Raw genomic sequence first — 19,182 nt, 5'->3', positions numbered from 1 at the left:
GTCTGAGTGTGTGTGTGTCTGTCTGTCTGAGTGTGTGTGTGTCTGTCTGTCTGAGTGTGTGTGTGTGTGTGTGTCTGTCTGAGTGTGTGTGTGTGTGTGTCTGTCTGAGTGTGTGTGTGTGTGTCTGTCTGAGTGTGTGTGTGTGTGTCTGTCTGAGTGTGTGTGTGTGTGTCTGTCTGAGTGTGTGTCTGTCTGAGTGTGTGTCTGTCTGAGTGTGTGTCTGTCTGAGTGTGTGTCTGTCTGAGTGTGTGTCTGTCTGAGTGTGTGTCTGTCTGAGTGTGTGTGTGTCTGAGTGTGTGTGTGTCTGAGTGTGTGTGTGTCTGAGTGTGTGTGTGTCTGAGTGTGTGTGTGTCTGAGTGTGTGTGTGTCTGAGTGTGTGTGTGTCTGAGTGTGTGTGTGTCTGAGTGTGTGTGTGTCTGAGTGTGTGTGTGTCTGAGTGTGTGTGTGTCTGAGTGTGTGTGTGTCTGAGTGTGTGTGTGTCTGAGTGTGTGTGTGTCTGAGTGTGTGTGTGTCTGAGTGTGTGTGTGTGTCTGAGTGTGTGTGTGTGTGTGTGTGTCTGTCTGTCTGAGTGTGTGTGTGTGTGTCTGTCTGTCTGAGTGTGTGTGTGTGTGTGTCTGTCTGTCTGAGTGTGTGTGTGTGTGTGTCTGTCTGTCTGAGTGTGTGTGTGTGTGTCTGTCTGTCTGAGTGTGTGTGTGTGTCTGTCTGTCTGAGTGCGTGCGTGTGTCTGTCTGTCTGAGTGCGTGCGTGTGTCTGTCTGAGTGCGTGCGTGCGTGTGTCTGTCTGAGTGCGTGCGTGCGTGTGTCTGTCTGAGTGCGTGCGTGCGTGTGTCTGTCTGAGTGCGTGCGTGCGTGTGTCTGTCTGAGTGCGTGCGTGCGTGTGTCAGTCTGAGTGCGTGCGTGCGTGTGTCTGTCTGAGTGCGTGCGTGCGTGTGTCTGTCTGAGTGCGTGCGTGCGTGTGTCTGTCTGAGTGCGTGCGTGTGTCTGTCTGAGTGCGTGCGTGCGTGTGTCTGTCTGAGTGCGTGCGTGCGTGTGTCTGTCTGAGTGCGTGCGTGCGTGTGTCTGTCTGAGTGCGTGCGTGCGTGTGTCTGTCTGAGTGCGTGCGTGCGTGTGTCTGTCTGAGTGCGTGCGTGCGTGGGTCTGTCTCAGTGAGTGCGTGGTGCGTCTGTCTGAGTGAGTGCGTGCGTGTGGTCCTGTCTGAGTGCGTGCGTGCGTGTGTCTGTCTGAGTGCGTGCGTGCGTGCGTGTGTCTGTCTGAGTGCGTGCGTGCGTGCGTGTGTCTGTCTGAGTGCGTGCGTGCGTGCGTGTGTGTCTGTCTGAGTGCGTGCGTGCGTGCGTGTGTGCCGGTCTGAGTGCGTGCGTGCGTGCGTGTGTGCCGGTCTGAGCGTGTGCGTGCGTGTGTGCCGGTCTGAGCGTGTGCGTGTGTGCCTGTCTGAGTGCGTGCGTGTGTCTGTCTGAGTGCGTGCGTGCGTGTGTCTGTCTGAGTGCGTGTCTGTCTGAGTGCGTGTCTGTCTGAGTGCGTGTCTGTCTGAGTGCGTTGCGTGTGTCTGTCCTGAGTGCGTGCGTGCGTGCGTGTGTCTGTCTGAGTGCGTGCGTGCGTGCGTGTGTCTGTCTGAGTGCGTGCGTGCGTGCGTGTGTCTGTCTGAGTGCGTGCGTGCGTGCGTGTGTCTGTCTGAGTGCGTGCGTGCGTGCGTGTGTCTGTCTGAGTGCGTGCGTGCGTGCGTGTGTCTGTCTGAGTGCGTGCGTGCGTGCGTGTGTCTGTCTGAGTGCGTGCGTGCGTGCGTGTGTCTGTCTGAGTGCGTGCGTGCGTGCGTGTGTCTGTCTGAGTGCGTGCGTGTGTCTGTCTGAGTGCGTGCGTGTGTCTGTCTGAGTGCGTGCGTGTGTCTGTCTGAGTGCGTGCGTGTGTCTGTCTGAGTGCGTGCGTGTGTCTGTCTGAGTGCGTGCGTGTGTCTGTCTGAGTGCGTGCGTGTGTCTGTCTGAGTGCGTGCGTGTGTCTGTCTGAGTGCGTGCGTGCGTGCGTGTGTCTGTCTGAGTGCGTGCGTGCGTGCGTGTGTCTGTCTGAGTGCGTGCGTGCGTGCGTGTGTCTGTCTGAGTGCGTGCGTGCGTGCGTGTGTCTGTCTGAGTGCGTGCGTGCGTGCGTGTGTCTGTCTGAGTGCGTGCGTGCGTGCGTGTGTCTGTCTGAGTGCGTGCGTGCGTGCGTGTGTCTGTCTGAGTGCGTGCGTGCGTGCGTGTGTCTGTCTGAGTGCGTGCGTGCGTGCGTGTGTCTGTCTGAGTGCGTGCGTGCGTGCGTGTGTCTGTCTGAGTGCGTGCGTGCGTGTGTCTGTCTGAGTGCGTGCGTGCGTGTGTCTGTCTGAGTGCGTGCGTGCGTGTGTCTGTCTGAGTGCGTGCGTGCGTGTGTCTGTCTGAGTGCGTGCGTGCGTGCGTGTGTCTGTCTGAGTGCGTGCGTGCGTGTGTCTGTCTGAGTGCGTGCGTGTGTCTGTCTGAGCGCGTGCGTGTGTCTGTCTGAGTGTGTGCCTGTCTGAGCGTGTGTGTCTGTCTGAGTGCGTGCGTGCGTGCGTGTGTGTCTGTCTGAGTGCGTGCGTGCGTGCGTGTGTCTGTCTGAGTGCGTGTGTGCCGGTCTGAGCGTGTGCGTGTGTGCCTGTCTGAGCGTGTGCGTGTGTCTGTCTGAGTGCGTGCGTGCGTGCGTGTGTGCCTGTCTGAGCGCGTGCGTGTGTCTGTCTGAGTGCGTGCGTGCGTGCGTGTGTGCCTGTCTGAGCGCGTGCGTGTGTCTGTCTGAGTGTGTGCCTGTCTGAGCGTGTGTGTCTGTCTGAGTGCGTGCGTGCGTGCGTGTGTGTCTGTCTGAGTGCGTGCGTGCGTGCGTGTGTGTCTGTCTGAGTGCGTGTGTGCCGGTCTGAGCGTGTGCGTGTGTGCCTGTCTGAGCGTGTGCGTGTGTCTGTCTGAGTGCGTGCGTGCGTGCGTGTGTGCCTGTCTGAGCGTGTGCGTGTGTCTGTCTGAGTGCGTGCGTGCGTGTGTGCCTGTCTGAGCGTGTGCGTGTGTCTGTCTGAGTGCGTGCGTGCGTGCGTGTGTGCCTGTCTGAGCGTGTGTGTCTGTCTGAGTGCGTGCGTGCGTGCGTGTGTGCCTGTCTGAGCGTGTGCGTGTGTGCCTGTCTGAGCGTGTGCGTGTGTGCCTGTCTGAGCGTGTGCGTGTGTGCCTGTCTGAGCGTGTGCGTGTGTGCCTGTCTGAGCGTGTGCGTGTGTGCCTGTCTGAGCGTGTGCGTGTGTGCCTGTCTGAGCGTGTGCGTGTGTGCCTGTCTGAGCGTGTGCGTGTGTGCCTGTCTGAGCGTGTGCGTGTCTGCCTGTCTGAGCGTGTGCGTGTGTGCCTGTCTGAGCGTGTGCGTGTCTGCCTGTCTGAGCGTGTGCGTGTCTGCCTGTCTGAGCGTGTGCGTGTCTGCCTGTCTGAGTGCGTGCGTGTGTGTCTGAGTGTGCGTGCGTGTGTGTCTGTCTGAGTGTGCGTGCGTGTGTGTCTGTCTGAGTGTGCGTGTGTGTGTGTCTCTGAGTGTGTGTGTGTCTCTGAGTGTGTGTGTGTCTCTGAGTGTGTGTGTGTCTCTGAGTGTGTGTGTGTCTCTGAGTGTGTGTGTGTCTCTGAGTGTGTGTGTGTGTCTCTGAGTGTGTGTGTGTGTCTCTGAGTGTGTGTGTGTCTCTGAGTGTGTGTGTGTCTCTGAGTGTGTGTGTGTCTCTGAGTGTGTGTGTGTCTCTGAGTGTGTGTGTGTCTCTGAGTGTGTGTGTGTCTCTGAGTGTGTGTGTGTCTCTGAGTGTGTGTGTGTCTCTGAGTGTGTGTGTGTCTCTGAGTGTGTGTGTGTCTCTGAGTGTGTGTGTGTCTCTGAGTGTGTGTGTGTCTGTCTGAGTGTGTGTGTGTCTGTCTGAGTGTGTGTGTGTCTGTCTGAGTGTGTGTGTGTCTGTCTGAGTGTGTGTGTGTCTGTCTGAGTGTGTGTGTGTCTGTCTGAGTGTGCGTGCGTGTGTGTCTGTCTGTCTGCCTGTCTGACTGCGTGCGTGCGTGTGTGTGTGTGTCTGAGTGCATGCGTGTGTGTGTCTGTCTGAGTGTGTGTCTGTCTGTCTGTGTGTGTGTCTGTGTGTGTCTGTCTGTGTGTGTCTGTCTGTGTGCGTGTGTCTGTCTGTGTGTGTGTCTGTCTGTGTGTGTGTCTGTCTGTCTGTGTGTGTGTGTGTCTGTCTGTGTGTCTGTCTGTGTGTGTGTGTGTGTGTGTGTGTGTGTGTGTGTCTGTCTGAGTGTGTGTGTCTGTCTGAGTGTGTGTGTGTGTGTCTGTCTGAGTGTGTGTGTGTGTGTCTGTCTGAGTGTGTGTGTGTGTGTCTGTCTGAGTGTGTGTGTGTGTGTCTGTCTGAGTGTGTGTGTGTGTGTCTGTCTGAGTGTGTGTGTGTGTGTCTGTCTGAGTGTGTGCGTGTGTGTCTGTCTGAGTGTGTGCGTGTGTGTCTGTCTGAGTGTGTGCGTGTGTGTGTCTGTCTGCCTGTCTGAGTGCGTGTGTGTGTGTGTCTGTCTGCCTGTCTGAGTGCGTGCATGTGTGTGTCTGCCTGTCTGAGCGCGTGCGTGTGTGTCTGTCTGAGCGTGCGTGTGTGTGTGTGTGTATGTCTGAGCGTGTGTGCTTGCTGGCCCATCAAGTTTATGAGGCAGCTTAGTCACTTAACATAATCATACATTATGAATTTCTTTTTCTGAAACCTTTATACCTTTTTATAAAATATGATACCTGTAGAAAGATATGTTGACAATGATTTTATCATCACCAAAAAACTTCTGAGAAGAAGATTCAGTTATGACTGTGTATCTGATTTATCATGATTGACACTTTTTGTCAATGGTGCAGTGATCGATCTTATCAAATAGGTTATTATTTTTGTTAAAAAAATTCAAACTACATAATTTCTGCATTCCAGAACAACAGCTATCAATCCATGACTGACCCCTACTTATCAAGCTACTACGCACCATCCATTGGCTTCCCCTACCCCCTTAGTGAGGCTCCCTGGTCAACTGGCGGTGATCCTCCAATTCCTTATCTTGCTCCCTATGCCCCACTCAGCAATGGAGACCATCATTTTATGCATGACACTGTGTTTGGACAGCCAGGGGGATTGGGTAGCAGCATCTACCCCCACCGTTTTAATTTTTTCCCAGAGAATCCTGCTTTCTCTGCCTGGGGCACCAGTGGCTCTCAGGGACAGCAGACTCAAAGCTCAGCCTATGGGGGCAGCTACAGCTATCCACCCAGCTCTCTGGGTGGCACGCTTGTGCCTGATGGGCAGACAGGCTTCCACAGTGACACCTTGAACAAGGCACCAGGTATGAACAGTCTGGAGCAGGGCATGCTGGGGCTGAAGATCGGCGGTGATGTTGTCACCGGGACTGGCTCGGCTGTCAAGACTGTTGGTTCAGTAATCGGTGCCAGTGGTGCAGTAGCTACTGGTAATGGTGGAACCCCTGTAGGCATGCCAGCCCCCAAACCCACCTCGTGGGCAGCCATTGCAAGTAAGCCAGCCAAAGCGCAGCAGTTAAAGGTCAAAAGCAAAGCTGGGATGCCTGTGGCAGGAGGTGCACCACCACCACCACCAATCAAACACAACATGGACATTGGAACCTGGGATAACAAGGGGGCTAAAGTGGCAACACCTTTGCCTCCCCAGCAGCAACAACAGCAGTTGCCTTCTCTATCACATGGTCACCTGCCCCCTCACCCTCACCCTCAGCCACCCATGCCCTCAGCCCAGTCCCTGGCACAGCATATGGCACTACAGGCTCCACCTCCTCCTGCTCCTCCTCAGCCCTACCAGAATCATACACCGGCTCCAGCACCTCAGACACGTTGGATAGCACCACGTAATCGGAATCCAGGTTATGGTGGAGGGGGTAGCATGGACAGCACTGGTCCTTGCAGTGGTGGTGGATTGGGCAACGGTGGAGGAGGAGGAGTGATGGGCACTAGCTCTAGCTCCAGCATGGGCTCAGGAGACCCACACCCATTGCTGGAGAAGCTGCGTGCATCACATAGCTACAACCCGAAGGACTTTGACTGGAACCTGAAACATGGTCGTGTTTTCATCATCAAGAGCTACTCAGAAGATGACATCCACCGTTCAATCAAATACTCAATCTGGTGCAGCACAGAGCACGGTAATAAGAGGCTGGACGCAGCATTCCGTGCCCTCAATGGCCGGGGCCCTGTCTACCTGCTGTTTAGTGTTAATGGCAGTGGGCACTTCTGTGGCGTGGCAGAGATGCGTTCACCAGTAGACTACGGCACTAGTGCCGGTGTCTGGGCACAGGACAAGTGGAAGGGCAAATTTGATGTGGACTGGCTCTTTGTCAAAGATGTGCCCAACAGCCAGTTGCGCCATATCCGCTTGGAGAACAATGACAACAAACCTGTGACCAACTCGCGTGACACCCAGGAGGTACCACTGGAGAAGGCCAAACAGGTGCTGAAGATCATCGCCACCTACAAGCACACCACATCCATCTTCGATGATTTCTCACACTATGAGAAACGACAGGAGGAGGAAGAGGTGGTGAGAAAGGTAAAGCGTCATGTTTTTTTTCTCATATTTGTGTTGTATTTGCATGTTCTGCAACATGGTGAACTTGACATTGTTTTTTTAATATATGGTATTCATTAATTATGGTCTTATTTAGCATTTTTCAAATGGGAATTTAAATTACTTTTAATGAGGAGGAACGTTAAATGACAGTACATAATTGTACAGGTTGGGGTAAGTGCAAGCAAATGTTTTTAGTCTCATGTGGGCAGTCATAAATAAATTATTTGTCCATTTTTATACCAAACTTTAATATTGATCTAGGCTGCTACAAGTTACTCAACATTACACAAAAATTGACTACTTTTTTCACCCAATAAAAATGGGAGATAAGCAAATCAACATGTGTTTTTATCTCTGACATTTTTACAGACACCCTTCCCTTCATTTAAAATTTTATAATCTCTTATCTCCGTCGGGTTTTTTCCAACCCACGGGTCCTGCTTTAATGAAATTATTGTCCTGACCCAGCCCGCCCCGCAGCAGAGTGACAACTTGCTCCAACCCCACCCCAACTGGGGTAACCCGCGTGTTTTTTATATATATATATATATATATATATATATATATATATATATATATATATATATATATATATATAATATATATATATAATCTGTATAAACGGAGGTTGTAATCGATAAAGTACATAACGTTATTTTATCGTTAACACAGAAAAAAATTTAGCCTTAGCATGTAGCTACTTACTATCATGTGTGCTGATAATGTATCATATCGCGGTAAAGTAAAAATGTATTAAACTTTAGTATACCTAAGGTACATTATCAAATGCGCTAACAGTAGCCCCGCCCCCAGCTCCTGACGCAAGCGGTTATTAAGTCTAGACCAGCAACGTTTTGGTGCTACTTAAGAACCACTTTTCCTGGTTCGGAGCCGGTGCTTTGGCGGTCGAAACAGAAAGAACCGGTTCTAAATTAGGCTCTGGCTCCGAACCAGCACTCGAACTGCCTCGGTGGAAAAGGGGCATAATGGCTATATGCTTGAACGGTGTTGGATCAGGTTTGACACATGACCTCAATAATTAGGATGAGTGTCTCCCTACTTTGGTGTGTAGAAACATTTAATCAATGGCATAAATTACACTTTTATCCAGAGTGAGTTTTGTTTGTATCATTTAGCTGAGCATCAAGGGCCTTGCTCGAGGGCCCAGCATTGGCATTTCTGGGATTTGAAATAAGGATTTTAGATCCTTTTTTTTTTTACCTCCTGCCAGAACTACACATTATTTTTCTTCAGGGTTGTCAGGTCTTTATTTGTTTGTTTGTTTGTTTTTGTTTATAGTATTCTTTTTTTTTTATTATTGTGCACGGTCACTGCCATTTGTTTTCTGTTGGTTTAATTTACGTATAATATGAATTCCTCACAAAGCAGACTTATACTAAAAGTTTAAAAATTATTCTACATGCCCTTGGTAATTGACATTTTAATGACTTATTTGTGCAATACTGCAGTAATAATGCAAAACTACCTGAAAACATGCTAAATAAACAGGATTTTGATAACTAATTTTGTTTCTGTCCAATGTATTTGGTGCTTCCTAATAAAATACAATATAAACCACAGAATAGCAAGCAGACTGAAAAATCAAGAACTGTGTTTTAAAATGCTGAAACAAGCTGTCTTATAAAAGTGTTTGAATTTTACACACCTCTAATGTAGGTGCCAACCTAAAAATACATTGCACCAAGTGATCATCTTCTAGATGAGTTAATGATACGAGATGTTGCACAATGAGAGCAATGATGGAAAGAATTTGCATCACAAAATAGATTGTGTGAAACAGTTCATCGACAAAATATGGAACCTGCCCGCCAGGGTCGTTTTGGCCCCGACCTGCCCCCATTTCATCATCCAGATGCACAATTAGTATGCGGATGTTTATATGAACAATGCTGTGAACATTTTGTGAACATTACAAGTGTTTATAAAGTGAAAGGTTCAAAATGAGTTCAGAGTATTGTATCTGCTTTTAAACATGTTTTAAATGGTTATGCATATTTTCTTTCATTTGTCTTTATCTCAAAGTTTTATTGTTTGCTATAATAACTGTCACATTAATTCACACTATTTACAAAAGACACTTTTTGTTTTTTCCCCATTCTTTTCTGATTCACGTTGTCAGTAATGCAATTTACACTTTCTTCATTTCTTTATTGACAGAACTATGAGCCTACTTCATCCCAGAATCGATCACGTCTGGATCAGGTAAACAGTTTAAATTGGGGGTTGTAGGGGAAGTATGGACCTTCGTTGGTGGAATACGGATATCTCGTATTGGTCATGCAGTGCAAGGGCCATGATCTAATGAAACGTGTATGGCAGCCATCACCTGTGAACACCTTCCATCTTTTTTCCTTCTTCCAGGAACGCCAAAATCGAAGTAAACAATAGAAGACTGCACCTCATCCCAATAGCTTGATCAACTGTTTTAGGACTGACCATTTGAAAATGAAATTTAAAAACAGGACACACGAAGAAATTAAAAAAATGAAAGAAAAATAAACAGTTGTCTATTTAATTTTGGGGACTTGGGCCAGCATCAAACTCAAGGCTCTGCCCTACTGGTTCTGGTTCCAGCTCCGTTGGAGATGAAATCATTTAGCGCCTATTAAATAATGGCACCGTGATCATCTTTGTCTCTCTTTTGTCATTTGGTTTGGTTTTTACACACCTCCCTCCTTCCTTACATAACCAACTTTGGCCAACAGTTATCTGCACTTTTTTCTTTCTTTCTTTCTTTCAATTTTTTATTTTTATTTTTTAACTGTACTTGCAACTGGCTATGAGAGTCAAAGTGAGTCGGTGACTGTTAAAAGCCCATGATACATGTTTGTAAGTATGTGTTGACATGGTGGTTGGTAAGATGAGGAAGAGACTAATCTGGAAGTGCCGTAAACTCCTTCCCAGCTTCAGTCACTGTTTTTGGCCAGTTGAATATTGTACAATCAAGATGTGCATCTTTATTGTTGGTTGTAGGGATCTGAAGGGGTTGACTGAGGAGTACATGTGCCACTGCGTAAAAGGGACAGAGAAATGTGTCTTGATAAATGATGATAATGTTGCTGTAAAAGAAAACTATATTTTTGAATTATGTAACACTCAGCTTACAGTTTTGTTTTGAGGTTTTGTTTTTTTTTTTGTGGTAAGTCCTTTTGGTCACAAGACTGCTTTTCATTTACTTTTCATGCTCGGAGCCTTAACATTTTGAAGCTATTTTGTCATCAAAACCGTAAAATAATTGCTGTACTATACCTCAACAGCATAATCAGGGAAAAGACGTCCCATGCACCCTCAACCCAAGGGAAGTCAACATCATCACTGGCTAAAGTGAAGAGGAAAAAATGTGTTATGGTTCTGAGCGAAGTGCTATTTGTTTGATTCTGAGTATGGTATGAAGCAGCATTCTAACTGTACTATTCCACTGATGTCCAGCAGAGGTTGTTATTTCTTTGCTCAAGCCAATTTAAGAGAAATGTAGCATACACTGCTTACTGAAATCATTTTAGGTGCATCACTTCCAGTATGTTTGTTTCTCATACTTTCTTAACAGAATTCATTTTATGGATATTTTCTTCCCCTCATCCTGAGTATAATGCTAAGCTTTAATGTAGGAGCATATAATAACTGAGAACGCCTCAAATGTGTAACCTGAAAAATTAATGTTACTGATTTACTGTTAAAAGTAGAAAAAAATGAAACAAAAAGAGTATACGGTTTCTGTGCGTGATTTTTTTAGGACCTGCTTGCTGTTGTGCGTGTGTTTGTGCGTGAAAGAGGGAGTCTATCATGTGAGGAATTGAGATTTATATAATCATATAACAAATGATTTATGAGAATATATGAAATACTAAAAAAATTAAAAGGCAAACATTTTAGTCACCCCTGAAATGAATATGCATTGTATGGAAGGTCACTATCTATCACGTTCTTAGATTTGATCATGGTCATTATTAAAATAATACTATATGTTGTAACTGATGTTTGAAGGTCTTGTTTTTACTGATTTATCATTTGTAGGAGTTCTATCATCTCTTTTTCCTGAACTGCCAGATGCGTGATGGGGTCCTGTTCAAAAGTATCTAAATCATTGTGCATCTTTAAAATGCTACCTACAAACTCCTTTTTCCTGAAGCAGCACTGAAGTCATTGAGTGTAATGTAAAGGCAACTTTAATGCAGTATCAATTAGAACAGAAGTGCATTACTCTCTCTTGTAAGGATGAGGAAATACATTCCATCAGCCTTTCTGAAATAATACAGTATGTATGTACCTCATTAGTGCCTTAAAAATTAATCAGATGAGTCTTAATATTGGTAATAATGCATGAAATGTCAGTGGACAGTGAGTGTTGAACAAATAAGGTCATGTTATCAGGTTAGGTTTTATTTCACATTTTTTAAAGCTACATTAGCAGTTTGTCCATTTTTAATATAGACACATCTAGAATTTATGGAAGTCACATATTTGTAAACATAACAGCACTTAGACTTCTATAATGATTAATAAGATTGGAGAATACAGACCAAATTATCTGGATCCTTGTCCTGTAGAAGATCGAACCACAACCTAGATTTCATTTAAAATCTGTTGTTTTATTTAGTATTATAAACAGTCATCCTTATGTGTGCAAAAAGGTCCAGTAGATGCTATATATGTGCTGTCAGATTTTGTAATTGGGCACTTTGTTTGGCTATCTTTTAAAACCTTCCAACCTTAATTACTAGAGATATATGTGCCTCTCTACAATCCATCTTATTGTATGTAGGGCAAAATTAATGTGTGTCTTCCTGCTCCAGGAAAGTTTGTTTACCTAAACATACATAGGTGCATGTTCAGACATATAGCAATTTTATAACCCTTCACCAAAATCACGCTTTTGTATTATTTTAATGGCATATTGTGTAATCTTGCTCATATTGCTGATTATGAATGAAGAAACTTATTTATACTCAGTGAAACAAGTCATGGATCACATAAGGGGTTCCTAAACATTCATGTGAACGTAGGAAGTAAAATATAAATAAGAACAAATGTTTCATGAGGTGCCAATAATTGTGAAACTATTATTATTATTATTATCATTATTATTTAAAGTGACTGTATAGAGGTTAAAATTATTAGAAATTTTATTAGAAATTAAAGTTTTTAATAACATTTTGGCCACATTTACCATGGGTTCCAGTAATTCTGGAGCAGACTGTAGGTCAAATTAATTGCAAAAAATATAAAAGTCATTAGCAATTCATTAGCAATTTGAGAAAAAATGTAAAAGTCGTGTTTTTGCTGTACCACATTGTCATGCAATTTGGTTTTATAGTGCAATTTGCATATTTATTGTCCTAGATAATAGCACGTTCCACTTTCAAAACACAGAAGCCTGTTTGAGCATGTTATCCTGGAAATTATGTTTAAAAAAAAAACATTTTATTTCATATTCTCTCTTTTCTCCACCTCTTTAAGTAAGGTGCTGAACCAGAGACCTGACAAAGGAACAATGAAGCAGTCGATCATGTAGCTTTCTAAGCTAATACTGTGGAATTGCCATTATCAAAACACTGACCTTCTGTGCTATTCTGTTAATAGACATCAATTACCTTCAGCTTTATAGATTGCTGTATACGTGAAGTGAAAAATAAACTCAAAAATGTTTGAGGCATTTCATTTATTTCACATTCTCTGTGCGACCTCTATCATGTTATGACCAACAAGAAGGTCACAAGCTTTCCAATGAGAAGTGAATCCAAAAGACAAAGGAAAGTAAAGGGAAATAGACAGTCATTTAGGACATTACACTTAAAAAGAAGAAGGAAAGAAAAAGAAACTGTGTGACACTCGTGTGCTGGAAGGATATTCAATTCAATATTTTATTTAAAAGAAGACCTTGATAGTATGACATTATTGTGCTGAAAGGATAACGAATACATTCCGCAATCTTTGCTCATATTAACCTTTTACATTTCTTGGCAAAATAAAGGCCAAAGCCAAATATGTCGTCACTGGACCAACTGCGTTTATTATTCATTAATGTATCATTATTATTTCAATTACAATGCATCTTTATTATGGAGCATTATTTTATTAAATCTATTCGACTACATGCGTATATTTCCTACATACGGTGACAATAAGACACAAGAAGTCTTTTTTTAGTTGCCTACTAAATGCACGCGCTCGTCATTATCTCGCCATTTACAGTGAACCTAATCTCAGGCCATTTAACACTGAGCTATAGGCTAAAGCTCAACCATCTGATGCTCATTAGCCATCTGATGCTCTATGACACGTTTGCTGTAATGTGAGCAGACTTTAAGAGCAAGGCTTTCAAATGGAGGAGGGGCTCTAGCTATCAAAGTTGCTATTTCTATCATGCATCTACCTCACAGTGCTCTTGGGCAACCAAAAAAAAAGGTGGAAAAAACCCTGCAGCCGTGATTGTGTAAGCTGAGCGCATGTAAATTCTACACGCTATACATCTCCTTGTCATCCCTGCCCATCATATCTCGCAGATGAATCCTGCAGTTTTCGAGGAGCCTCTCTTGGCATTCACCGCGTGCCTTAATTGTATCGGATATTAAATCAAGGTCCGCCGTGAACACGCAGAGCTGGAGCCCTGGGTCGACAGGAGAAGCTGCAATCTGCCGCATTAAATCGCTGACGATTAACAATCGCTTCGTATAACTGCTTGTTCATATCCAATGCACAGCGCAGCCTTAATGCAGGCGCATTGAAAGCAGGCCGTCGGCCTTTACTTATTGCCTGTTAATTCACTGAAACACTGAAATGTGAAGCTCGTATCCAAGCTGCTACCGCTATTGTCCCTCAGTCAACCAAGCTTTTTAGTCACCCCTGACGATCTCTACTGCAAAACCTACAATCGTCGACATACCTATTTATCGGTGTTCCACAGGCCTAAAATCACACCTAATGTAAATACACAATAAACCTTTAAAGCGGTTCCAAGGCGCGCTTTCCACCGTCGCATCTGAGCCCTAAATCATAAGCATTATTAATATAATTCTCAGTCTTGTCGGTGTCGGTAGCTTGCATCCTTCTGCTCATTATGTCTGTAAACAATTCTATTCCTTAAATATGAAAAGAATACATTTTAAAGCCCCTCCCCAAAATTTTATCCCAGCAAAAAAATCATAAAAACGTCACGGCACCGAGCCGGTCCTCAAGCATCTCCGTAAACAAAGGTTCCTTCGCCATGGGTCTTTTCATTCAACCTGACCGTTATCCCTGCATCCTGCTGGACTTGCGCACTTCGTTTGAAGCGAACAGGCACAAAATGTAGCTTATTCCCTTCGTGATCACCCTGTGCCGCAACGTTTAGGTCTGTGTTCTGGTCCAGTGTTGCAGAGATTAGCGCTTCCTTGTGCGCTCACCCTGCTCTGCTGATGATAAGGCTCGGTGCAAAGAGGATTACATTGGGACAAGGTGACGTCATGACATGGACCGAGAGTCCCTCCCCCCTCCTTCTAACCCGTTATAACCAAATCCCCATCAGGAGAAAATGCCCTTGAAAATCAGCGACACTGACATTCACGGAGAAGCAAAATCACTTGATTAAAAAACTGGAATAGAAGGTTACACAGTCTCCACATCCAAAACACCTGTCTTAGATGCCACAGAACACGTTACACATAATCTATTGGAGTCAATCTGAGCTCATCAACTCTGAACATAATAATAATACAAAATAAAAAAGAAGTAAATATCCCTAAATAGATACATTTAAATCCCGGAAAATAGTGTTTTACTTTGTAATCTTAAAAACTATCCTACGATTTAAGCATACTGCGGATCACTGAGCTTGTGAACATATAGGTTAGGTTATGCAGCACTGATTAAACGACGCAGAGTCAACAAGAAGCAAAATGGCGCAGGCACCTGCTCATTCCTCACACTGAGACCTGGGCTCATCATTTTCCTTACGCCAAATAACGACCCTTGAAATTACTGCGCATAATATCTACAGCACGTCTATACATTTCTCCGCAGTTCACTGCTGCCCTATAAGCTAATTTACATGCTAGACACTCTTACTCCGTTAATTCGGATTTTGCGCGCGTCCCCATCATGGCCTTCTCCTACTCCGTTAGGAAGGTGCAGCTCGTTGAAGTGTCCGGAAATTTGCTAAAACGTGGTGCGGTTTCTTCGTTTTTTAGGGGGGACTGTCCTTTTATGGATGGTGGAGGGAGGAGCCCCCCACTTCCGTCTCTTCCTCTGCATTACAATACGACCGCAGCTCATTCATTTCCATTCATTTGGCCACTGCGCTGCAAGGCTCTTTGAGTGGACAGTCCGAGCAGGGGCCTCTCCTCCATTACAACGAACCGTGACCACAAAACAGAGCTGAAGGAACATGCAATAGCTCGCTTTAGTCATGCAGAGGGATAGGACTGAGCGGGATTGTTATTTACGATAATTCAAAATAAATAATGAGAGATTAGAGAGAGGGTTTATCCTCGGTAACATCCGCTAGTCACTTCTTTCTGGGAAGACCCAGGTTTTTGACCTGTCGTCGTCGTCCCCCACACACACACTCACACAAACACTCTTCTGTAGAATTATATGCCAGTAATTATTTAATTATGTAAAATTTGTTGATTTTGCTTCATAGACTGTGTGACAGAATCAAGCATTCACTTAAAATTAGACATAAAATATTACCTAAATGAAAATATTACACACAAAAAATGAAAAGATATGACTAAAAGAATCTAAGTGAGTTTAATTTTATTCCAGGTATTAGCTTCTTGATTTAAAGTGGGTCAAATTGTTGACCCAGTTAGCTGAGATGACAATTCCTAGAAACGAATATTAAATCCATTCTGATGTTCCACTCCTACTCCCTGTCCCTTACCATATCTCTCTGCCATCGCTTCTTGACAGACCACCCATCCACACCCCACCCCACCCTCCCACACATGCCTTCCACCCTCTGCATCCTCTGTTCTCCAATCTTCCTCCCACGTGTGCATCTCTGAGTAGCACGAGACCCACTCTGGCCCACATGGTCTCGGATGATTGGCTCAGCTGCTTGATTCAAGTTTACTATGGCAACCATGATTCAGTCGCTCGGCAACGGCTTTTCTTTCACCCCACTAACTAGTCGAAGACCCCCCTCCCCATCACCAACCGTCCACGGTGCAGCGGGTGGTGTAAGGCGTGAGGATGAGTGGGTCGGTCTGATCTTCACTCCAGTATGGTTTGTCTGGAGAGTGACATAAGAAGGCTAGTAGCAGAGATTGTGGATAAAATGGATCTGGCTGTTACATTAGAACCTGAAACCTGATTTTTCAAGAAAGAATTTTTAATTTGTCCCTCTGACTCAGAATTACTATTATGTTATTAGTGTTGTTCTAACTTTATTTTAGTCACATTGTTTTATGTGGATTAACTGTTCAATAATACACACAACAGTCACATAAAAAAATGGGATCAGTACAATGTACATTAGTATATTTAGTGCTTTAAAATATACTAATTTGTGATTTGTGTTATCTGTACAAATGCAGATGCAATAATGATACCAGATGTCCTGAAAATTGTTTTTTGTTCTCTTTTTCTTGGTAATTTTTATTATGTCTTGCTCATAGGTTTTTTTAATGACTCATTAACATCTGAGGCATTTTCCAAAAATTCGGCAAATTTTGAGAGTAGTCTGTGCTTAGATAGTCTGTTTTTATTATTTACCATAATCATTTTGCCATATTTGAACAGATTACCTGCAGCCTGCATCTTAAAGCCCCAAATTAGGCTAGGCACCCCCTCAGGGTGGAAGGTCATATGCAAATGTTGATCTGAGGGTGTGTCAGCATCTGCGTGTATGTGTGCAGATGGGCTTGCCTGCCACGCTTATTCATGCATTAATTTCCATATATTAATATATTAGTTATCCTCCAACCTTGTGTCACTACCCATCTATTTCTCTTATGCTTTGTCCTCTACACCATCCCCCGTACAGAGCTCCTGATATGGGCAGAGATCTTAATTGTGATCTTTGGAGGGGTTATAGTTTCTGGTCTGCTCAAATAATACTATAATAGCATTAAAAAGTTTTGATTTCATTATAATTTTCTTCTTAAACGTCATGAAATGGCAAATGATAGTTTAAAGTTCACTGATCGCACATCACAGAAATGTGCAATGTTTAGAAACATTGTTAGTAGCAACAAATTGGAGCTTCTTTCCCCCATTAAGCAGATGTGTTTCTACAGAACGCTTGATTGCATTCCATCAACCCCCTCCTTACAAAGAGACAGTGAGGGTCTAATTTCTAATCACAGACATTTGCATTTGAAAATGATGACTAATTAATCTGTCTCATTTTGGGCATTTCTCACAAGTGGGAAGAATATAGTCTTTTATTTTATTGTCTATTCAACAGAAATCAAATCAGCATAAAAATCCAATCAGCCTCCTGTTTCCCTTTCTTGTAAGTGAGAGAAAAATAATTTAAAAAGATAATAAAGAGAGTGTGTGTGGGGGGTGTATAAAGTGGACACCAGGGAAAGTCTACACACCCCTGTTGTTAAAATGACAGGCTTTTGTAATGTAAAAAATTAAACAAACAAAAAAATTCAGCACTTTTTCTCATTGTTTTGATATTTTATTAAAACACTTAAACTCAAAATCAGATATGGTATTTGATTTTGGCCAATTCCTCATGGTGAGTTTGCTTCAGTTTGTTCTGGTTGTTGCTTTTGGACTGCATTTTTTAAATAACTGTGACTTCACCACTGTAGGACATTTATCTTTTTGTTTTTGAGCTATTCCAATGTTGAGTTGGCCTTGTGCTTAGGATCATTATCCTACCAAAAGGTGAAGACTGAAGCAGGTTTTCTTTCAGTATTTCCCCTGTATTTTACTGTATTATCCATTCCTTCGGTTCTAACAGATGCCCAACGACTGCTGATGAGAAGCATCCCTACAGCACGATGCTGCCATCACCATACTTCACTGTAATTTAAGTATTTTTAAGGTACACAGGTAGTGCTTTGAGTTTGGGCCAAAAAGCTTTATCTTTGTTTCAACTGACCACAGAACCTTTTTCCACATTGCAGAACCATTTCTAGTTAGTGTTATTAATATTTAAAGACATTTATTGTGATGTTTATTTACAGTAATGTAATGTTGTACTGTTTTTTTCTCATATTTATGTGAACCTCCTCTCCAATACATTTTACCACATGTAATGTGTTTATACCAGACTTTTTGTGTTGTGTCCTTGATTTCTTTGTCTTGTATAAAAGAATGAATTATTTGTTGCTGTTGAATTTTAACCTATTTAAATGTAGCTAAATAATTACAGTTAAGGTATTGTTTTTCTCTTTGTTGTTCTTTTATTATTATTATTATTATTATTATTATTATTATTATTATTATTATTATTATAATTATTATTATTTTCTCCACTTTCAGTTATTGCACAAACTGGCTCAAGTACATTCTAACACTTCCATAAATTATTTATTAAAAATAAATCTCTGCAAAGATAAATGACTCAACAAACTGTTTTACAAACAAGTTTTTTTTGGTCTGTTATGTTATTTTGAAATCCGATATAATCTTTTAGCCTGAGGATTCTGAAAACAACACTGCGACTCATTTAATCTAGTAAAAAATAAACACATCTCCCACCCAGTATTTCTCTGTCACCTATATGACCTACACAGTTCAGTTCCTTAGGTGTTTGTGACGTGCTTTTGTGGTGTATGTGTGTTCTTTCCCTGATTTATATTAGATATGTTGCTAATCTCCAAGTAGCAGCGGTTATAGCAAAACAGCACAGTCAGATTTTAAAGCGCTCAGGTGATGATTGTTTTGTTTGCTGAATCTTACGGGTTCAGCATCTTTCTGTATGTACAATCAATTCCGAAAGCAGGCGCCTGATCATTAACGCACACGACCGATGGCGCATGCGCGACCTGAACGGATGCTCTTCGGGCAGCGATATTATACTAAGGAAACGACGCCCGATGACGCCTGAGATAGGCACAGGCTCCCCGTGACCCGAGAAGTTCAGATAAGCGGTAGATAATGAATGAATGAATGAATGAATGAATGAATGAATGAATGAATGAATGAATGAATGAAACGACAGAAAGATACTGTCAAAGATCGCCACACTGCTGCTGACCAAGAACTATATACTCATGCAGGCTCACGCCTTGGAGCATGTGCAAGATTGTCGAGCAACGAAACCACGAATAAAATGTCACATTACCTGTGTTTCTACCCCATCATCAGAGCCTTCTAAACAACTTCATGTTGTCTATACTCGTTTTATAAGTTGATACATTTATTTTTTAACACCTTTCCATTTGGGATTTTTTTAAACTTTATTTTAACGTGTGATGCTTTTAACAAAACATACATAAAACCGATTCACAAAACCATTCGTCTTTTTCCATGTGTGTGAAATAGTCTATTAGTGATACAGAACTGAATATATCATAATTATCTATTAAATAATTTAATTACAGCATAATCTGAGGACAGTGGAATAATAATAATAATAAAATTATTATTATTATTATTATTATTATTATTATTATTATTATTATTATTATTATTTTA

At 43.2% G+C, this 19,182-nt stretch overlaps 1 protein-coding gene across 2 annotated transcripts in view; it reads left to right on the top strand.

The window, feature by feature from the left end:
* Positions 1-10,571, top strand: part of ythdf1 (YTH N(6)-methyladenosine RNA binding protein 1) — a 26,049-nt gene extending 15,478 nt beyond the window's left edge. For both annotated transcript variants that reach the window (XM_027167211.2, XM_027167212.2), the window contains exons 4-6: positions 4,921-6,558; positions 8,758-8,802; positions 8,962-10,571. In XM_027167211.2, coding sequence (XP_027023012.1) covers positions 4,921-6,558; positions 8,758-8,802; positions 8,962-8,988 — 1,710 coding nt within the window. In that variant the 3' untranslated portion in view covers positions 8,989-10,571. The remainder of the gene's footprint in view (positions 1-4,920; positions 6,559-8,757; positions 8,803-8,961) is intronic.
* Positions 10,572-19,182: the final 8,611 nt, after the last annotated feature.

Source organism: Tachysurus fulvidraco, chromosome 14, assembly GCF_022655615.1.
Source record: "Tachysurus fulvidraco isolate hzauxx_2018 chromosome 14, HZAU_PFXX_2.0, whole genome shotgun sequence".
Taxonomy (NCBI): domain Eukaryota; kingdom Metazoa; phylum Chordata; class Actinopteri; order Siluriformes; family Bagridae; genus Tachysurus; species Tachysurus fulvidraco.
This window is presented reverse-complemented; position numbering and strand designations above follow the sequence as displayed.